This window comes from Engraulis encrasicolus, chromosome 18 (assembly GCF_034702125.1).
Source record: "Engraulis encrasicolus isolate BLACKSEA-1 chromosome 18, IST_EnEncr_1.0, whole genome shotgun sequence".
NCBI lineage: Eukaryota > Metazoa > Chordata > Actinopteri > Clupeiformes > Engraulidae > Engraulis > Engraulis encrasicolus.
In genome coordinates, this window is record NC_085874.1 from 35,665,556 (window position 1) to 35,685,416 (window position 19,861).

Here is a 19,861-nt window from a genome sequence, read left to right on the forward strand (position 1 = left end):
CCAATTAGCATATCTTCAACTGCTTGTCCCCAGGGTACACTGGAATGTTGCCATTTCGGGTCAGGGCCCAGGTTGACAAGTTTTATCAGTAACAATATACATCTGAATTCAATTCAGGCAAACAGTATCGTAACCCATCTTCGGTGTGTAAGAATAAAAAAGTAATCTGCCTTTGCCTTGGTCAAATTGCCAGCTACTTATGTCTTCTTTCCATATAATAACGTCATAGCACGTTTCACAAGTCTGTCAAGGCTTAAATAAGTCATTACAGGTTAGCGATTCAGGTTCTCCCGACTGCTTCCGTGGTTCCGCAGCCAATCAGAGTATTGGAATGCTTGCATTATGACTTTAACAGTCATACAGTACTCTGACACCTTTGTGTTCATGTGGTCAGAAAAGTGAATTTATCCTTCTACCCTCTCCTCCCTCCCGCCCTTTCCCTTTTTCTACAGCCGTGTACATGTGCAAATGGGAACGCAGTAAGCCCAAACCACTTACGTTGTTCTTGCTATGAGAACAGTCCAGGGACCCTTTTTATAGTTTTTGTCTCCTTTGGTGTGTTCGTGCCGTTACAAAAGTGAATGTAACCCCACTATCCGTCTACCCCCCCCCTCCTCTCCCCTCCCTCTCCCCCCTTTTCGCCTTTTCCACAGCCGTGTACATGTGCGAATGGGAGCGCAGCAAGCCCAAACCGCCCGAGCCGGCCGAGGGCTCGGAAAGCTCAGATACGCCAACAGAAGCAGCAGCAGCGGTGGCGGCAGGAGGAGACGCAGCAGTAGCAGCGGAGAGCGAGGCCAAGGCCGAGGCGGAGGCCTGTGCGGGAGGCGGCGAGGGCATTCTGGCGGGGGGGCAGCCGCCCGCGTCCGCGGGGGTGACGTACGAGCTGTGCGCGGGGCTGGTGGACAAGCCCAACCTGTCACTGGAGGAGATCGCACGCCAAGAAGTGCTGGAGGAGTGCGGATACGACGTGCCCGTCAACAAGCTGAGGAGAATCACCTCGTACAGGTGAGGACGCAAGCAAACGCACACACGCACACACACACACACACACCCCCACAGGAAGTGCTGGAGGAGTGCGGATACGACGTGCCCGTCAACAAGCTGAGGAGAATCACCTCGTACAGGTGAGGACGCAAGCAAACACACACACACACACACACATGCACACACATACACACACACACACATGTGACATGCGCATACACACACCCACACACATGCACATATGTGCCAACACACACAAACACGCCCATATGCGCCAACACACACATTTGCATGCATGCATGCACCCACACACACACACACACGCACCCACACACACAGAGGAGGTGCTGGAGGAATCCGTATACATCAAACTGAGGAGGATTATCTCGTGCAGGTGAGTATGTGGGTACACACACACACACACACACACGCGGATGCCGCGAGGGGAGCGGGATGGGAGGTGTTACCGATTCGAAGGGCCTGACAACACTGACAGTGCCCCTGGAAGGATGCTGATAACATAATTTGTCATTTTGGGGGCCCAAAATATGAGTCTTTCATGGAGCCCAACATTTTTAGCGGCATCCCTACACACACACATGCACACATACACACACATTTTAGATCACGCCAGTTAATGGAAAAGAGCACTCCCTGTGATGACCTGAATGATTACTTTCACTTCCAAAAACATGAGGCCTCCAAGATTTGCAATCTGCAATAGTATGCTGCTTCACAAACATGTAAATACAAACAAGTGGCATTTGAACACACCATGAAATGCAACTTTTTCACTCTTCAACATTCTTCAGAGTATGACCTTCATACACACACATTACCACATACGCACAGACACACACACACACACACGCACACACACACATTCTCTCTCTCTCTCTCTCTCTCTCTCTCTCTCTCTCTCTCTCTCTCTCTCTCTCTCTCTCTCTCTCTCTCTCTCTCTCTCTCTCTCTCTCTCTATCTCTCTCTATCTCTCTCACTCACTCACACACACATGCACACAAACACACATGCTCACACACATAAGTGCACACATATTTATTTTAACCTTGCGCCAAGCTTATCACCTTCAAGATTACCTGCCACAGGTATGACTCACTGTCACACACACACACACACACGCACACACACAGCCTACACAACCTACACACACACACACACACTTTCCCACGCTCCTCCACTCTCGCACACTGATTTACAAATGACAAGAGCTGGCTGTCGTGCCACACATTTCGCTCCCCTCCTGCGCGCCAAAGGCATTTCCCCAGCACAGGCAGTGATAACCCGGCAGGTGCAACAGGGACCGCGTGAGCAATTAAGTGGGCTTACGTGAGGGCGTGTGTGTGTGCGTGTGCGTGTGCGTGTGTGCGTGTGCGTGTGTGTGTGTGCGTGTGCGTGCGTGCGTGCGTGCGTGCGTACGTGCGTGCGTGCGTGCGTGTGTGTTTGTGTGTGTGTGTGGGCAGGTTTCGTCCACCCAGAGGAAAAAGTAAAAAAAAACTCCTGAAGAAAAAAAACACCTGACTGGTGATGGGAGATTGGGAGTAATAACTTGTGTACACCCTTGAAAGCCAGGGCAGGTTTCATCCACTCAGCATGCCCCTTCACTGGCCATGTTTAAACAACACCTTAAGACACATATTTTCCTGGAGTCTTATGGCTGCTAGTTCCACAAGCACATTCTCTTACATGCACGCGCACACATACTCACGCACTGACGCGCACACGCACAAGCACACATTCCTACACGATACCTTGTTAAGTGACCTTGGGTGTTTTAAAAGACCCTATATAAAACGAAAGTATTATTATTATAGAAAAGAAAGAAGCACCTGACAGGTGGAGGGAGATGATGACCAGGAATTTTTGACGATGTGTGTGCAAGCAGCATACAGCAAATATTTTTTAGGGAGAGAAAAAAATCACAGCATATTTACCCATTTTAGCCCAAGACTTTTTTGGGAAAAGGTCCCATCTGCCTATCAAAACCTTAATATCTCAGCCTCTTAAGCACATAAAAATATGAAATAATTTGCATTTAAAAGCTAGGTCCCTCATTTTTGCATTAGAATGTGTTCATTCAGCTCTGACATACCCACATTTTTAATAAAACGGCTCAAATCTCAAAAACCTGAATGCGGCATATATGCCGCTCCAGGACAAAATGGGTTGTGCTGCGTGTACACCAGAAACGAGCTGCTATGCTACGCTAAGCTGGGGTCGCTCTGATGTGCTCTGGACGTGACATTGACGTGCTTGATTTAGCTAATCACATAATGGCTCTCACTTGACATCCTGGGACATTCGGTTGGTTTTCCGCCGAACCGCGTCATAGCTGATTACCATAATGTTATCTAAACTTTAATCGCCTAAATTCGCTCTTGTTGCCCAGGTGTCTTCGCTCCAGGCAAAGTCGCTTTGGCTGCTTTATTTGCCTACCCTCCATAGGGAAATAATGACTTCCTTTGGTCAGGTGAAAATTGATATGATATGAAAGAGACTCAGTCCAATTTTACTAATTTACAGAAATCAGGATTTTTAAGTTTTGAAAACGATATAAAATTGATAAAGATAAGATCAAATCTTTTAACTTGGAGCAAGTAGAACAACTAAAACCAGAACAACCCCTAATGCAATTTTGAATAATAATGCTAACAAATGAGACGTCCAGAACCCAATGATCAGTCCCACCAGGAAATCGCGGGCATTTTCTCAAAAAATCGCGGTCGGAATTGCCAGATGGTGCACGAGGATTTCCAGAAAATCGCGATAAAAGTTGCAGAGCTTCTTACTGTGTTGTTGCGATTTTGTTGCGGCATGAAGTGAAAGGTGCGATTTTTGTTGCGATTTTTAATGTGTTTCCCCACGCTTGAAAGTAAAGAACACTGACACATTCCAGTCCTCTGGTGTTTTTATATTATTTCCATTTTTATATTATAATTTTGGTCCTTAAGCAAAGCAGGGAAGCAGCCAGGGTGAGTTTTTAGCCAGAATGCCGTGAAGAGTTCCATCTCTTTCATGCTGCCATTACGACACCCTTCATTACAATGCTGTTTATGGCCGTTTGACTCTGTTTTAAATGTCATCATCGTTTCAAATTGTAAGCATACAAACTTCGTATCATGTCGATATCCATTCCTGACTTAAACTGTGGATACATAATTAACTAGCCTATAAGTAGGCGGGCGGAATTGGGCATGTCCACCCAGTTGAAGAGGGTAGGCTACGTGGTGACAGGAACTCTTGTGACTGAAATCCTGGTTAATGTGAGTCTGCTACACATAGCCTGCCTGTGTCGGCGTTTAATTTTCAAGCTTGTCAAAAGCAACACAAATAAAAGCAGAGGGAGGGGTCGCTTTCGCTGTTCTCCCGCGCCGTCAGCCGGCTTTAAATTAACGGCTGATGATCATCATTCAATGTACCGAGGATGGAGTTCACAGATTTCCTGTTGTGAAGGGTGCTTGCTGAATAATGTTCAGAAATTATATTAATTTTGGTGCTCTTGTGAATATAAAAGACGACGAGATTGTTATATAGGCTATAAAACACCACGTCGCCTGCAGAACGGAGGTCTCAGCTGTCAATCAATACCGTCAATCGCACAAGGAAGAGAGAAGGAGAGGGAGAGACAGAAAGTAGTTTTCCAACTTAGGCCTACTCCCACAGCTTTCCAACGTGTCTGCTCTGGTTTTATTCATGTTCAGTGTTTCTTGCCCGTTTGACCGCGCCAGGTTAAACGAAAGTGATTTGACGACACGGTCACCACGGTCACCAAGTGCTCTTATCCAGCCATAGCCCAATTTGCGCGAAAGAGATTACTATAGCCTACCGGCCAGGCACGCACGCAGCATTCACAATGAAGGATGGAAATAACTCCTTTGTTGTGGACAAATTGCGCATCTCAATTCGGAGGGAAAATGTTGCCTTCTGTATGCGCACAAGTCAAACACCAAAGTGGTCCAGCAGGTGGACCGCTTTAGAAAAAAGAAAACATCTTGTTGTAGGAGCCCTATACTTGGCGTAATGTAGGCCTAGACGACTGTCATGAAGTGTTAATTATATATTTATGTAGGCCTAGCACATTTTAAAAATGTAGGCCTATTGGTTATGCCAGACTAGTCATACATTTTCCCTCCTGTGACCATGCGAGCAGACGCGCAATGAGAACATGGCGTTTCCTACATTCGTATTTATTAGTTTTTCCCCCTTACCGACAACTTTGTACATGCATAGTAAAGTGCTGGGACTGATTGCTAGGTTACTTTTTTAATGTATTTTTATTGTATTATCCTTTTTGAAAGGAAGTTTGTCGACGTCAGTGAAGTCAGGAGCGCAACATGGATTGGTTCAAAGTGTTCAAAGTTGCGGGAAATCGCGGTGATTGGTTAAAGTTGCGCTCTCGCGCAGAATTCGCGGGAATTAATTGAAGTTGCGAAAAACGACGCGATCGCAACATCGCGATTTCCTGGGGGGACTGAATGATTAAACTCGTATGTAACTCTTAAAACATAAAACCCCCAGGTTCGGCCCTACCGTGGCTTAATGGTAGGGCACTCGTATGCTACGCGGCCAACCCGGGCTCGATTCTGACCCGGGTCCTTTGCCGACCCTTCACCGTCTCTCTCTCTCTCCCAAACATTTCCTGTCTCTCCCTCAAACTATCCTGTCAAGAATAGTCTAAAAGACCCAAAAACATCTTTAAAAACCATGAAACCACCAGTACAGGTTCAGTCAGTCGTTAATGTTATTACCGGCTCTCTCTCTCAGGTGGTCTGACCTATGACACAGGGCGACCGCAGGAACACGAGGAGAGGGGAGGGAATGTGTCTTATCTGCTCCCTCCAAACGAGATTGCCATAAAGCTGTGTTTAAGTGTGTCTGTGTGTGTGCGTGCGTGAGTGTGTGGGTACGTGTGTTTTTGTGTACACACACAGTGCACCTGCTACTTTACTCGAGCAATGACCTAACAGAACCTGCTGCAAACTTTGTAGCCGAGTGACCTAAACGAACCATTGTTGCTTCCTTCACTCTCTCACTTACTCTCTCTCACTCACTCACTCACTCACTCACTCACTCACTCACTCTCTCTCTCTCTCTCTCTCTCTCTCTCTCTCTCTCTCTCTCTCTCTCTCTCTCTCTTCTTCTCTCTCTCTCTCTCACTCACTCACTCACTCACTCACTCACTCACTCACTCACTCACTCACTCACTCACTCACTCACTCACTCACTCACTCACTCACTCACTCACTCACTCACTCACCCTTTCCCTCTCTCTCTTTCTTTCTCTCTCTCTTTCTTTCTCTCTCTCTTTCTTTCTCTCTCTCTCTTTCTTTCTCTCTCTCTCTCTCACTCACTCACCCACTCTCTCACTCACTCACCGGCTCTCTCACTCACTTTCTCTCTCTCTTTCTCTCTGGCTCACTGCAGCAGATGTTCATAGGACGGGACACACACACACACACACACACACGCACACGCACACGCACACGCACACACACACACACGCACACGCACACGCACACGCACACACACACACACCCATAAAAAAGTTTCCACCAGGTACTGATTCAGGGTGAATGAGGCCTTTCATCTCTAGTGTACACGCTCTCCATAAGTAAACCCTTTCTCGCTCACCTTCTCCCTTTTTTCTCCCAAATTTCCCCCTCTCTCTGTCTCTGGGCATTTCTCAAAGCCTAGTGCAGTGCACTTCCAAGTGTATCAGCCTTATTAGTCACGCCCAGTGATTGAATACTTTTTATTAGTCACACCCAGTGATTGGATATTCCGTAGAGTTCACCAAAGAGTATCCAATCACTGGGCGTGACTAATTAGGCTGATACACTTGGAAGTGCACGGCACTAGGTTTTGAGAAATGCCCAGAGTCTCGGTCTCTCTCTTTGTCTCTCTCGATCGCTTGCTCTCTCTCTCTCTCTCTCTCTCTCTCTCTCTCTCTCTCTCTCTCTCTCTCTCTCTCTCTCTCTCTCTCTCTGTCCCTCCCTGTCTCTCTCTGCCATGGGGTGGAAATCGTCTATATGGTTGTCAAAAGTATTTTCCGACGCCTGACTAAAGGTCAAACAAGTCTTTGCAGCGTTTTGAGTAATTATCTGCCTTAAAACAGACATCCGCGTTTGAAATTGGATTCAATTTAGTTAAGTTAATTGCCTCACAGTAAGCGCACTGTGCGCCGACTTGGGATGCTACACTCTGGAATGTACTTAGAAGTTTTTTTTTTCTCATCCATAAGATTGACATATAACTGACCTACTGTTTGTTTGCCATGTATTATTTCTGGGAGATGGTACCATTATGTTGTAGTAGACAAAAAAGAAAAATGCCATTGGTCCAGATATGATGACTCCCAAGATATTTGAATTGCCAGGGGGCAAAAGATGTGTAATATATCACTGTCTCTACCCTCTTTCCTAACCAATTGACTGCCTTGTGGATTTACCTCGTAATCAGATTCGGGGCAGAGCCATGGAATTCAGAGTTGTGACAAACGGATACAGGAGGTCGGTTGGCAAGGGTGTAAGTTTGATTTCAAAAGTGCTGGGGACAATTATCATAAACCTGAGTATTAAAGGTTTGAAAAGTGCTGGGTACAAGCTGAGACTATTACTTCCTATTTGAGGTTTCATGATAAATAATACATTGCACATGATGCGTATTTGCGCGATATTGCAGCCATATTAAAAACTAAAATCCATCTGCGCTTTTTTTGTTTATTTCTGATATCCTGCGCTGAAGTCATTTTACATTATTAACGCAACAGTAGGGACTGATTGGTTAGCCCGCCACGCCGTCTACATGTAGCCTATCCTTGCATAATGTAGCCTTGTATAGGCCTACTGTAAAGTTGAAGTTATCAGCCAAGTTTAGACTAGAGCTCTACTGCTCGCAAACAGGTGCAGCGCTGAGGTGGGATCAGTGATCTGCTGTTGACAGGTGGGAATTTGCAAACTCAAGGAATATTCTCGGGGAGCATTAAATATAGATCCTGTTCCCTTGTTAACAGCAAGTTAACATTTACAGAATATCTAAGACGCATAATCAGCTGCAATTACTGTACACAGTTCAAATTATATTTATTCAGCGAGATTGTGGTAGCCCCCACCCTTGTGCTCCCCAGTTCATAACAAGTGACACGACTTGTCTGACTCAAACCTATAATTTAAACAGCTGACAGTGATATCGTGACAACCTTTGTGATATGAATTCCGTGTTCAAATGCGCTCTGTGATATATTTCCCCTAAATTGCAAGCGGTTCAACGCCAGACTGAACACACTGGGCAGTGGGCGCACAGGTTGTTGTTGGTTTATACATTTTAATTCCTGTTTGCTCGTGTGTAATGCACAATGGTGCAATGCTTCATAAAAATAGGCTACATTCAGACCTTACATTTTCAGGTGCATGCTCATTGTTCTAGTAATTGCCTTTCTATTCAGTGACTTGAGATTTAACTGAATGAGTGCAGTGGGGAGGGCACGCTCAGGGGAAATGATGGCGATCTTCTGCTGTGCATCTTTAATTATAAATAATATCCAATTCACTTTCAACATTAGTCATAATGGTGACTAGAGAAAGGCACCAGCAAATGTGATGTGGGCTTTGAGATATAGGCTAGCCTATGCACCGATGCAGAGTGGATGAAACTGCGCAGGCTATTCGATGCCACTACATGTTTCCAAGTTCGCTCTCAGCACATAGGTCATGATAAAGGATGCGCGATATGTTTGCCAGAGCAAACTAACCAACTTAAATTTTGGCATTTGGAACGAATCAAGTGTTTAGGCCCTGCATAGTAGCCTAAATAGCTCACTGTCCTTTTTCCATATGAAATCAGAATAATCCCTGCATTCAGTGAAGGTGAACAGTGGAACAGGCTGTCTAAAGAATAGGCCTACACTTTTTGTGTAGCCTGGCATAGTCATCAATGCCCGTCCAATAGCCTCTGCCTCCGCTTCTGATGCACAGATAGGAATAAACTGAAAGTGGTGGGGACAAAACTGCTTGCCAGAAAAAGTGGGTGGGACATGACTTCTTTCACAGAACCACTATGTAACATGCAAAGATGCCATAAGAATTTATTGAAATCAATTACATTCACTTTTACTGCTTTTTCTGTGTTCAACGCTTACTTCCGGGAACTATTTCGGAACTATTTCAATGGCGATCTGTGTGTCAAAGGCTCCATGAGTCTGCATCTTTCTGCAAAAATGGAACATGGAGGTCAATGGGATTAGCCCAACTCTTGCTTCCATGGCGCTGATTTGGGGTGCTGTCCATCAATCACCACAACCCCCCCACCACCACCACTACCACCCCCTCCATGCACTTTCAACCCCCTCCCACTGGTCTCGAAATACCAGAAGATTAACAGCACGTTATAAATAAAAGATGTTTCCTCTGAAATAACATTGCGTTGGATGTGGGCTATCATTTAGTGTCATTTTAGGAAATCGTTGGGAGCTGCCCCAAGTATTGATTGCGTAAGAGCATGTAAAGCTTTTGAAGCGTTTCAGTTCTGTCACTATGTTATTTTCTCCTTCACTACTCACCACTGAAATAATAACATCAGCATTTTTTCCACCGGTTTTTTTTTTCTATTACTTTCTACACCACACATATTATTATTTAAACCTTTTCTGTCAGCGTTATACTGCAGCCTCTGCATCTTCGCCCGGTCGGGTCGGGTTGTGCCGTGCTGTGCCTTGTCGTGTGGTGTGGTGTGGTGTCTACACCACGCTCTGCAAAACTCAGTCATCAGATTCAATGCTACCCACCACAACCCATCGCCACTTCAAGCTGTGTGTTTGGTCTTGAGCTGTCATGGTAGGCCAAAGAGAGCTACAGAGTGGGAGAGTCCTCCTCGCTGCTAACAGCAGTGGTTCCCAAACCTCTTCAGCAGGGACCCCCTTTTGGACTTCATAATACTGTATTTTCACTATAGTTTGTCCTCTGATATTGCTAGAAATCCACAGGAAAGCAAAAACATCTATTAACCATACAAGTGTGTAGTATTGCTAACTAAATTATGGAATTATGTTGGCTTGTAGATTTCTTGTGGACCCCCCTTCAGTATCTCCGCGACCCCTTCAGTACATCCGATACTCCCCAGTCTCAACCCCCCTAGGGGTCCTCCTGACCCCCAGTTTGGGAACCTATGACTGACAGGACTTACCGGGCCAGTCTGTATTTGTTGGCATCATGTGGTAACAGAGGAAACATCTATCTGCTTGCTTTTTATAGTTAGTGAGGCCTTTATAGCCTGATACTGTGATTACAGGGCGAATGACATGACCCTGGCTGTGTTGGCGTTGGCGTTGGTTGTATTCACTGAGTATTATACAGACCATGTACTGCAGTCATCCAGTACTAGCCAGGGAAGCCCCATGCATTTCTGGAAAGCGTAGTTGCTAACTATGTTAGCTGCTTTGTTGGTTGCAATGCAATTTCCCATTGGCAACTACTGAAGTTGCTAACTGCTAACAACTACGCTTTCCAGAAATGCACCCCTGCTTCGCACAATCGCTTCGATCTGAAAGACGGCATGGAATCTATTAGTGTTGCACCGATACCATTTTATAGCCCCGATACCGATACCCGATAACTGATTGTGCAGTATCGGCCGATACCGATACCATACAGATACTACTCTGTTAGAAAGTTATATACAGTATATATATAAAAAGTTATATAGGCTACTACTTGGATGTAACATAATTGCTATTATGGCTTTGTCAGGCTGCTGTACTGCTGTGCTGCTGTACTCCAGTACAACTTTTTATACTTTTAAATACCTATGATATAAAATAACTAAGATCAAGGCTCCGTTTAACTGTCATACTAGCATCTGTAAATGGTATCGGTGCCCTATTTGTTGGTATCGGCCGATACCGATACCACCATTTTAGTGCAGTATCGGGGCCCCGGCCGATACTGGTATCGGTATCGGTGCAACACTAGAATTTATCCCTCAGCGAGGGTTCCCGATCATTAGTGGCGCAACGGATCATCATTGATCCGTGGTCCGTTCGGACCAATCATTTCGGTTCGGCACACACATGGTCCGCGGATCGATTTATGAAATTGTGCGCATGTTCAATCTAGTCGTTTGGGACGTCTACCTCACGCACTGCATGGAACACAAACAACAACACAAACTGTTGCCGAAATCTTGCCTGTGCCATAGTTGCAAAACATTCCGTGCGATAGCCTACTGTAAATGCATTTTGAAGACTGACTGTCAAACTCAAACTGTCAATGTCTAGAACTACTCTCGCTAAATGTTTGTGTTGCGATCGGTTGAGTTCAGCGCATTTGCGACGCAGTGAGATATGCTCATGTAACGTACCGCGATTGTCGCGTGTGATATAAAACTTTGGCAAACTGAATTCATTTCGTGTTGTGATTCCTGACATTTTCAGGACAGCGAGCAGGTTAAATCATCTCGTTAGACATTCTGTGCGCTCTGATGTCCCTGCAGAGTCTCCGCCTTCTTAAAGCAGCCGCTGCCCTTTTTAACAGTCAATGCCGATTCTCTCTCTCTCTCTCTCTCTCTCTCTCTCTCTCTCTCTCTCTCAGAAATGCTGAACCGCTGAGGCAATTGTGTTTCAATAAAAGATTGATGCATTTACCTGTATTTGCATGTACAATTAAGGACATGAGCTCTGGTCTATGCGCCATCTGTCAGTAGGTCACAAGACTTTAAGCCATTATTTTGGTAGTGTGCATATTCTCAATTAGACATTTTGATATAGATTAATCTAGATTAATTTCATAATTGCAATGAGATTAATCTACATTCAAAAAATGATCTATGCCCACCCCTAACAAAGACACAGCTTATGTTTATTTGTGTTATCGATTAAAAAAATAAAATAATAATGATATATATATATTTTTTTTTTTTTTGCTGATCCGAAAAATGATCCGATCCGTGGGCTCTGATCCGAGGAACGATCCGAACCGTGAGATTTCTGATCCGTTGCACCCCTACCGATCATGGTCTGCAAGCAGAGAGTAGGAAGGCGTGGAAAAGCTATGACTGCAGTTTGTTTGAATAGATATAACAGATACGATCGGCTGTGGGCCACGTATGCCAAATGGTACACATTCGTAACACCCAATAAACAGCCATCGTCAAATGGTAAACCACACACACACTTTACAGTAGGTAGGTCTCCAGGCCTTATCTCACTTGTGATTAGGTATGGTGGTAACCAGGCAAGTGCAGTACAGTAGAGATGGCCACAATTCAACAATCAGGAGTCTCCACTGCGTCTGGTGGGATTTCTGCGTGTTAAGATTCAGCATAATTCGTTTTTTCTATCATAATGATGGATTTCACACTCCCTTTCAGAAGAGCAGGTGTGCTGTCATATTGGGAAGGGAAAAAAACATTTAAAAGGTTCGGAAACAGGAAATTCAAGGTCTAACACTTTATAATAAGATGTGTAGATATGGGCTCCTACTCAGTCTAGTCACCTTGGTAACGCCATCATAATCTTTATTCTTTTTATTAGTTTTGAGCTGTTGGCAGCTCTTCTCAGTCATTGCCCGTGTGGGCAAGCAGGAATTTACTATGCTGTATTTATGATAGGCATGCTTACAGTGAATACTGTTACTGATTTACACGGTCATAGCAGAAAGTTGCACTGTATACAACAGCAACTGTACGTTTGCAGTTGACATTGTTTTTGACCATTTAATGCCATGTTTTGAGTTTAACACTGGCATTGCAGAAAGTTGTACTGTATGCTTACAATTGTACGTTTGCAGTTGACATTGTTTTCGACTATCTAATGCCATGTTGTGAGTATTATCTTTCGGACAAGAAGACACACGAAGGAACTACTCTGAGTGCATGACATTGCTGATTAAGCGACCATAGGGGTTGATCTCAGTTCACAAAGATATGTTACAACTAGACCCACAAATATATGTCCTTTTGGATAGGTCAGCATATGTTCAATAATAGTCAATGTACCAAGTATGAAAGAAATTACTATGTATGTTTAAGAATGTAGGCAGTGAGTGTGTTTTGTTATCGCTTAGGTTGTGTTGGGAATCCTTTTAGTCTGGTTACTGTAGTAGGCCAACATATGTGGGGTGAGGGCATGGATGGGACCCCTATCCTCACAATACTGCCCCAGGCGGCAATCAGACTCTCCCTCCAAAACGGCAGTAGGGTGTTAAGAAGGGATGGGGAGGGGACGATGGGAATGGGGGAGGAGGATGAGGGGAAGGAAGAGAAGGAGGAGGAGGAGGAGGAGGAGGGGGAGGATAAAACAGCCTCTGCCTTTTTTTTATTCTGTAGTTGGTGCAGGGATCACTTCCAGCTCTGTGGGTGGCTCATCTCCTCCCACCCTCCTCCAGCCTACAGTACCTCTATGGCCCCCCATATACATTAGGAAATGGGAATACCTGGAGGTAAAGAACGAGCACCTCAGAGCACAGAACACTGTAAGGGCACTTAAGCGGTTTGGCCTCCATGCCTGCGCGAGAAGGCATCTGCCGCTGTTCCCTTGACAGGCATTGTCTGCAAGACAGGAGACAGGAGAGAGGGGAGGGAGAGGGTTGGGCACTCTGGCTGCTGTCAAAACATTGCTGCTTCTGCTTCTTTTTTTCTTCTTCTTTTTTTTCCCCCTCTTTTTGTTGGCTTTCCTTTTTTGGAAGGATCTCATAGCACACATCTGGAAAGGGCATCTTTATGGCTGAGGGAGATTTGTCAAGAGTCAGACCTTTTTCATGTTTCATGTTTCCTCATGTTCTGGTTGAGGAGGGCTGCAGGGATTCTTATGCTGTGCAGTAGGGGTGTAAAGAATAATCGAAATGTATCGATGCATCGATCCTGCGGCCGACAATTATTAAGCGTTCTTAAGTATTAAAAATAATCGAATCGCTGGCCCCTGTCCAATGCCCTAGCTTCAGAGCATAATAGAAGTAGAAAAGTAATTGGAAAAAAATCAAATCGTATTATATCGTGGGGAATTCTTAAGTATTGAAAATAATCGAATCCCTGCTTTAAGAAATCGATACTGTATCGTATCGCCATAGAGGCTGTGATTTACACCCCTACTGTACAGTGCAGTGCAGAGCAGTGTCTCATCTTTGCACACCAAGCCAAATGACACGGCTTATTAGTTGTTGATTTTTCCCCCCCTTTTTTTGCTTTTTGCTCTGACTCAGACGTACACACTGGAGACACACCACTGTACACGGGCAAAGGAACAAATAAAAGTTTAACTCATCCCTTAATTCTGTTGGATTCAGCGTGGGGAGTGTTCGTGGAGACGGTTTGGGTGGTCTAAATTTGCCAACGTGCAAGCAGACGAAGGGGGGGTGGGGGGTTTCTTTCTTTCTTTCTCCTTCTTTTCCTTTTCTCGTTTTGGAACCAATATGATGGAAAGGCACAGACAGCCATCCGTTTGCCAGTTCCACTGAGCGCTGCATGGCGCTGAGGGAAGGAAGGAAGGTCGCCATGGCGCCGCCGTCATGACAACACTTCAGGTGCAGGCAGGCAGGCAGGCAGTGTGGGGGCGGGGGTGGGGGCGGGCCGAGACAGTGGTGACGACGTGGTGGCAGGGCAGGGCAGGGCAGGGCCCCGCAGGTAGTGTAACGTTAGCTGCCGCTCGGCTCGCCTGTTGTCTTGCGTCCAGCGGGGACTCGAGGGCTTGCGTGCCGTGCTGGTAGGATGCGTGCTCAGCCCTCACCGATTCACCCCGGGCCCAATGTGTCAAAACAACCCTCTTGGAGACACATTAGCGTGAAGTGTTTTTTGTTTTTTTGTTTTTGTTTTTTTAAGGTCAGGCACACGTTGTAGATGGTGTGTGTGTGTGTGTGTGTGTGTGTGTGTATATGCGCGTGCACGTTTGTGTGTGTGCATGCTTGTGCGCGTTTGTGTGTGTGCATGTGTGTGCGCCTGCGTGCATGCGTGTGTGCATGTGTGTGCGCGCGTGCATGTGTGTATGCGCTTGTGTGAAGAGGGCGTAGCAGGTCATGGCAGCCAGCATGGATCATTCTCATTCTCCGTCCATCAGGGACCTGTGTACTAAGGTCTCCTGTGCCGTGGCACAGCTCTTCAAGGAAAGCCACACCATGCAGTCATCAACAATACAGGCAGCAGTACTGCTGTATCACATCCTCGGGGAGAACAGAGTGCAATATTTTACATACATATTTATAAGGGTCATAAAAAAAACATCAAAGGTGAAATATTTACATGAATAGCAACTGAACCAAGACTTGCTCGGCTTTCCTACTGAAAATTTGCGTATGTGATAATCTGCAAAGATGAATACACACCTACAAATTCTGATGTATCAGTCCGTGATTAAATGTTTGTTTTCACACATTAATGCGCATCATGCACTTTTTCTTGTCAAGTCAGTCTTCCTACATCCGAACTTTTGTGCGAAAGTTACCTATTTAGCTTTTTTTTGTGCCAAAGCAATCTTTGAGCATGAGGCCACTGGCCTCTCCCAATCAAACCCCTGGGGCCGGCTTCACTAAAATAGACAGACACTTAGATAGTGGCTAGTAAGTTTTCTTTTCTACCAGCCAAACTGAATTTTCTTCAGCATTTGGTCGGTTAGCTGGTGTTAATTTAGAGCCCTGACTGTGACTATATCTTCGAGAGCGGGTATAGTCGGACTTGGCATAGACGTCTTACAAAATCTGTTGCACAAAGGAGTCAAGTCTCTGACTATATTAAATCGCACTGTGCTGCAAAGCATCATGGGTAATTTAAGGGAAAAATATGGCGGACACCGCCCAGTCAGTGCCATTCACTTCCTAAATATTAGCAATTTAAAAATTTAACATAAAAAATAAGTCTTTTGTGAAACTTTCTTACTTGCATTACACTGGTCTATAACAAGACTTACACCCAATCTGAACCCATAGGCCAGTCTGATCTACTTTAGTGAAACCGGCCCCTGGTCTATCCCCCCCCTCCCCCTCCCTTCCCTCTTCTCTGCACACACAGGTCAGGGGTCGGCGTGACGGGGGCCAAGCAGACCATGTTCTACGCCGAGGTGTCGGAGGAGAACCGGGTGGGCGAGGGCGGCGGTCAGCCCGCGGAGGGCGAGCTGATCGAGGTGGTGAGGGTGCCGCTGCACGAGGCCATGAGCTTCGCCTACGACGAGAAGATCCCCAAGACCATGGGCGTCATCTTCAGCTTCATCTGGTTCCAGAGCAACATGTCCCCCAAATACAAAATATCCACCAACGTGTAACAAAAAGCGAAAAAAAACAAATAGGCTAAACCATTTTCCTTATTTCTTATCTTAACCTTAACCTTAACCTTAACCTTAACCTTAACCGTCACTTCCCTTGATTCCACCAACCACCCATTCCCACCCCCGCCACCGCCACACAAAATCTTTAATCTTAAATGCACACTGCACTGATCTACTGTCCACTTAATCTCTCACCCACCCACTCACAAACGTGTAAGCTTACGTTCTCTCTCTCTCTCTCTCTCTCTCTGTCTCTCTCTGTCTCTCTGTCTCTCTCTCTCTCTCTCTCTCTCTCTCTCTCTCTCTCTCTCTCTCTCTCTCTCTCTCTCCCTCTCTCTCTCTCTCTCTCTCATATACATATACACTCACTCTCTCTCATATACATATACACTCTCTCTCTCTCATATACACTCTCTCACTCACACACACACAGCACACGCAAGTCATATTCCTCTGATATTAAACATACAGATGGGTTTTGTCTGGGTAATCATTTGGCAACCATGTTGTACATTCAGGAGGCTAACCAATGTTGAGTTTTCAATTTCTCCCCCCCCCCCCCCCCCTTTCTTTGCCTGAGGTACTTTTGAATGATGACGCAAAATACCAACTTGGATTGGTCCGCCCCATTGTTCCTTTTTTTGTCTAGTCTTTTTAAGCATTAGCTATTGTCCTTCATCTTGCGTGTGCTGTTAAAGAAAAGACGTCAATTTCCACAAGAAGCCAGACTTGTGAGGTGGCAAGATCTGGTTTCAGGAATGCATTAATCACTACTACGGTCTTGCCAGCTACACTTTGTGTTGCATTGATGATCGTTCAATTCAGTTTTCAGCACACTGGGGCACGCACGTCTGGTTGCTTAGACTTGCCCAAGCATCTTTTATTAGGCCATCACTAAGCCTAAGAGGCCACTCTAAGCCAAGTAAACAACAATAGGTGAAATCAGTGGAACATCTCAAGGAATCCTTTTTTCTTTTCTTTTCTTTCTCTCTCTTTTTTTTTTTTTTTTTACTATCGGGTACATTGTAAAAGCTACATCCATAAAAAGGCCAGCACCAAGCCAGTCAGAATCAAATTGATTGTTAATAATGATAGGGCTATTCCAGTACACTTCTCAGAGTTTCTTTTTCTTTTCTTTTTTTTTACAAGTCTGAGGTTATGACAGAAAGTCATGATTTATCACAATTGCCATACATCTCTGTGGTTATCTGCTAAGCAAAAAAAGACAATGACATTCCCCTCAGATCTCGAATAGAAGTACACCCATGAACAAAGTGGCCAGATTATGATGACGATGATGACTGCTTTGATGACTTTGTTTTTTTTTCAGATGTATTTTGGAAGAGGGTGCTTCATATCAAATGGACTTTAGTTTACAAAACCTACGAAGACTTGTTGAAATGCAAGTTCTTGTGAAGGCTTCTAACACTTGCGTACCTCAAATACTATTGGAGCATGGTTAGGGCCCAGTGGTATATGTGTGGATGATACACATTTAGCCACACAGGGCCAACTGTAAATGAAAAATATACACACGTTCTGGTGGAGAAATGTGAGAAACCATGGGGGAATTTGGCCTAATTTGTAAGTGGGAATCATTAGCATGTTAAGCCTTTTTTGTTTTGCTTTTGGAAAATTGAAAACCAATTCTTGTTAATGAGGCAAGCAGTGCTCAATTGAAAACACATGTTGAGTTGTGTCAAGCGCCCCTCTCAAAAGCATAACCGGCCTTGTCAACTCCCCACACACTTGGCAAATAACAAGCTAAACATGCAGATGTGCGGCCATCTTGGACGACTGTGGTCAGCTCTTTCACAATACTTCATGATGGGTCATTGTTAGAATCAGAAATCACATACTAGGATCTAGCTCTGATGAAGTTTCTTCAAGAACAGCTTAAAATAGATTCAAGGAGAGGAGGGGGGGTGAAGACAAAAGTTGCCACGAAATAGTCAAAGTAAATATAGGCTACAAAGAATACACACTTAAAAATACACAATTGGAGAGACGTTATTCTTAGTCAGTATTGTGTTTGGTCTGAACCTTGGCCAACTCTATAGCCCCACAGCGAGACTGCTTGTCTGGCACAAAGAAAAGACTAACTGGGTGTACAGTAAGACTAGCAATACTCATAGGCCCACCAAACACATTGAAGAAAAGAGCAGACGAGATTAAGATGCAAGCTTGTTTTGACACATTGTCAGTCGAAAGCATTCAAATTGAACATTTCCTCTTGTTGTCATTTCCAGCAAATAGAATATACAGTATGTCAACAACAAATTTAGCAGACCTATTAACCACACACATTTTAAAGGAGGGGATGCAAATTCCCACTTCTTCCCAATAATCCCATGCAATGCCAATGCCCTTTGCTTTGGCATCTCAGGTTTTGATAACACTTCACTTGACGCTGTTGTCATATGCATGTCATTACAGTGTCATAACTGTGTCATGGCACAGTTATGCACGTGTCATAAACATTATGCCCATGTCATACAAGGTTGTCTTTGCCGTAACCGAATGTCACTTAAGGCCAACAGTCATAAAATGTTTATGACATGGACTGTTTATGACTCATCTATCAATAGTGTCATGACTCATCTCTATCAATAGTGTCATGACACTATTATGACACTGTAATGGCATGCATATGACACCGGCGTCAAGTAAAGTGTTACCCAGGTTTTTTTTCCGGGGTGGCAAGGTGACTCTCAGGGGTGTCTATGCGAGAGGTTTGGCCTTGCCCCAGCATGACCATAGGGCACTGGTCTGGTTTCAAATGCTCTACCAGTACATTGTACTTTCTATCCATCACCCTTTCGGATCAGTGAGAAATCTTTTGACACACGCAAAAAGGACGACGTCTTACCATTCACCCTGTGGAAATTTCAGTGCTGTTTTTATTGCTCAGAAACGTCTTTTGAATCATTTAAAGGACATCGTCTTAGTAGGACTTGTACCTATGGATAACAATAGCCTATGATACATACAGTATATAATTATCTTAGTGTTGATGGTGAAAGAAGACGTGCAACTTTGGGAAGGAAAACTTTGTTTTGTTTTTCAATAAAATATTGACATGTTCAGATAAAGAGTACTGACTGTATTCAGACACATCAGCAAATGAATAAGCTTGTCCCGTATGTGGATAAAGTTTAACTTTGTATATGCACACAATAAACAGGACCCGAAGATACATTTCATTTATTTCAGGTCCAAAAAGATGATAATCACCCAATCCCTTTATTTCCCTATGAGCTTTGATTGATATTCTCTAACTGCTCTGTAATTGTTGTAAAAGGAATGCATGAGTATTTTTTTTCTTGAATGGCCTGATATTTTAATATAATAAGCTTATATGGAAATGACACTTTGTGCTATTAAAAAGCCCTATAACAATAGCAATATACATTCATAACTTTGAGCCTCCGGAAGACAGTGTTTGTTATTTTTTTACGTCTTAAGGACCACCATATGGTATTAAAAAAGTTAATTCGATCCACATGGGTAACTGGGTCTAGATAGTAATCGGTAGTTTATGTTTTTAGATAAGACCTACATGCCAGAACTGCACTATGCATTTTTGTCATCATTAACTAGTGTTATTAACTATTTAAT

General features: G+C 44.4%; 1 protein-coding gene across 1 annotated transcript in view; it reads left to right on the forward strand.

The window, feature by feature from the left end:
• nudt14 (nudix (nucleoside diphosphate linked moiety X)-type motif 14) overlaps positions 1 to 19,437 on the forward strand; it is a 77,215-nt gene extending 57,778 nt beyond the window's left edge. The window contains exons 4-5 of the mRNA XM_063223547.1: positions 654 to 1,005; positions 15,991 to 19,437. Of these exons, the coding sequence (XP_063079617.1) occupies positions 654 to 1,005; positions 15,991 to 16,240 (602 nt within the window). The 3' untranslated portion in view covers positions 16,241 to 19,437. The remainder of the gene's footprint in view (positions 1 to 653; positions 1,006 to 15,990) is intronic.
• Positions 19,438 to 19,861: the final 424 nt, after the last annotated feature.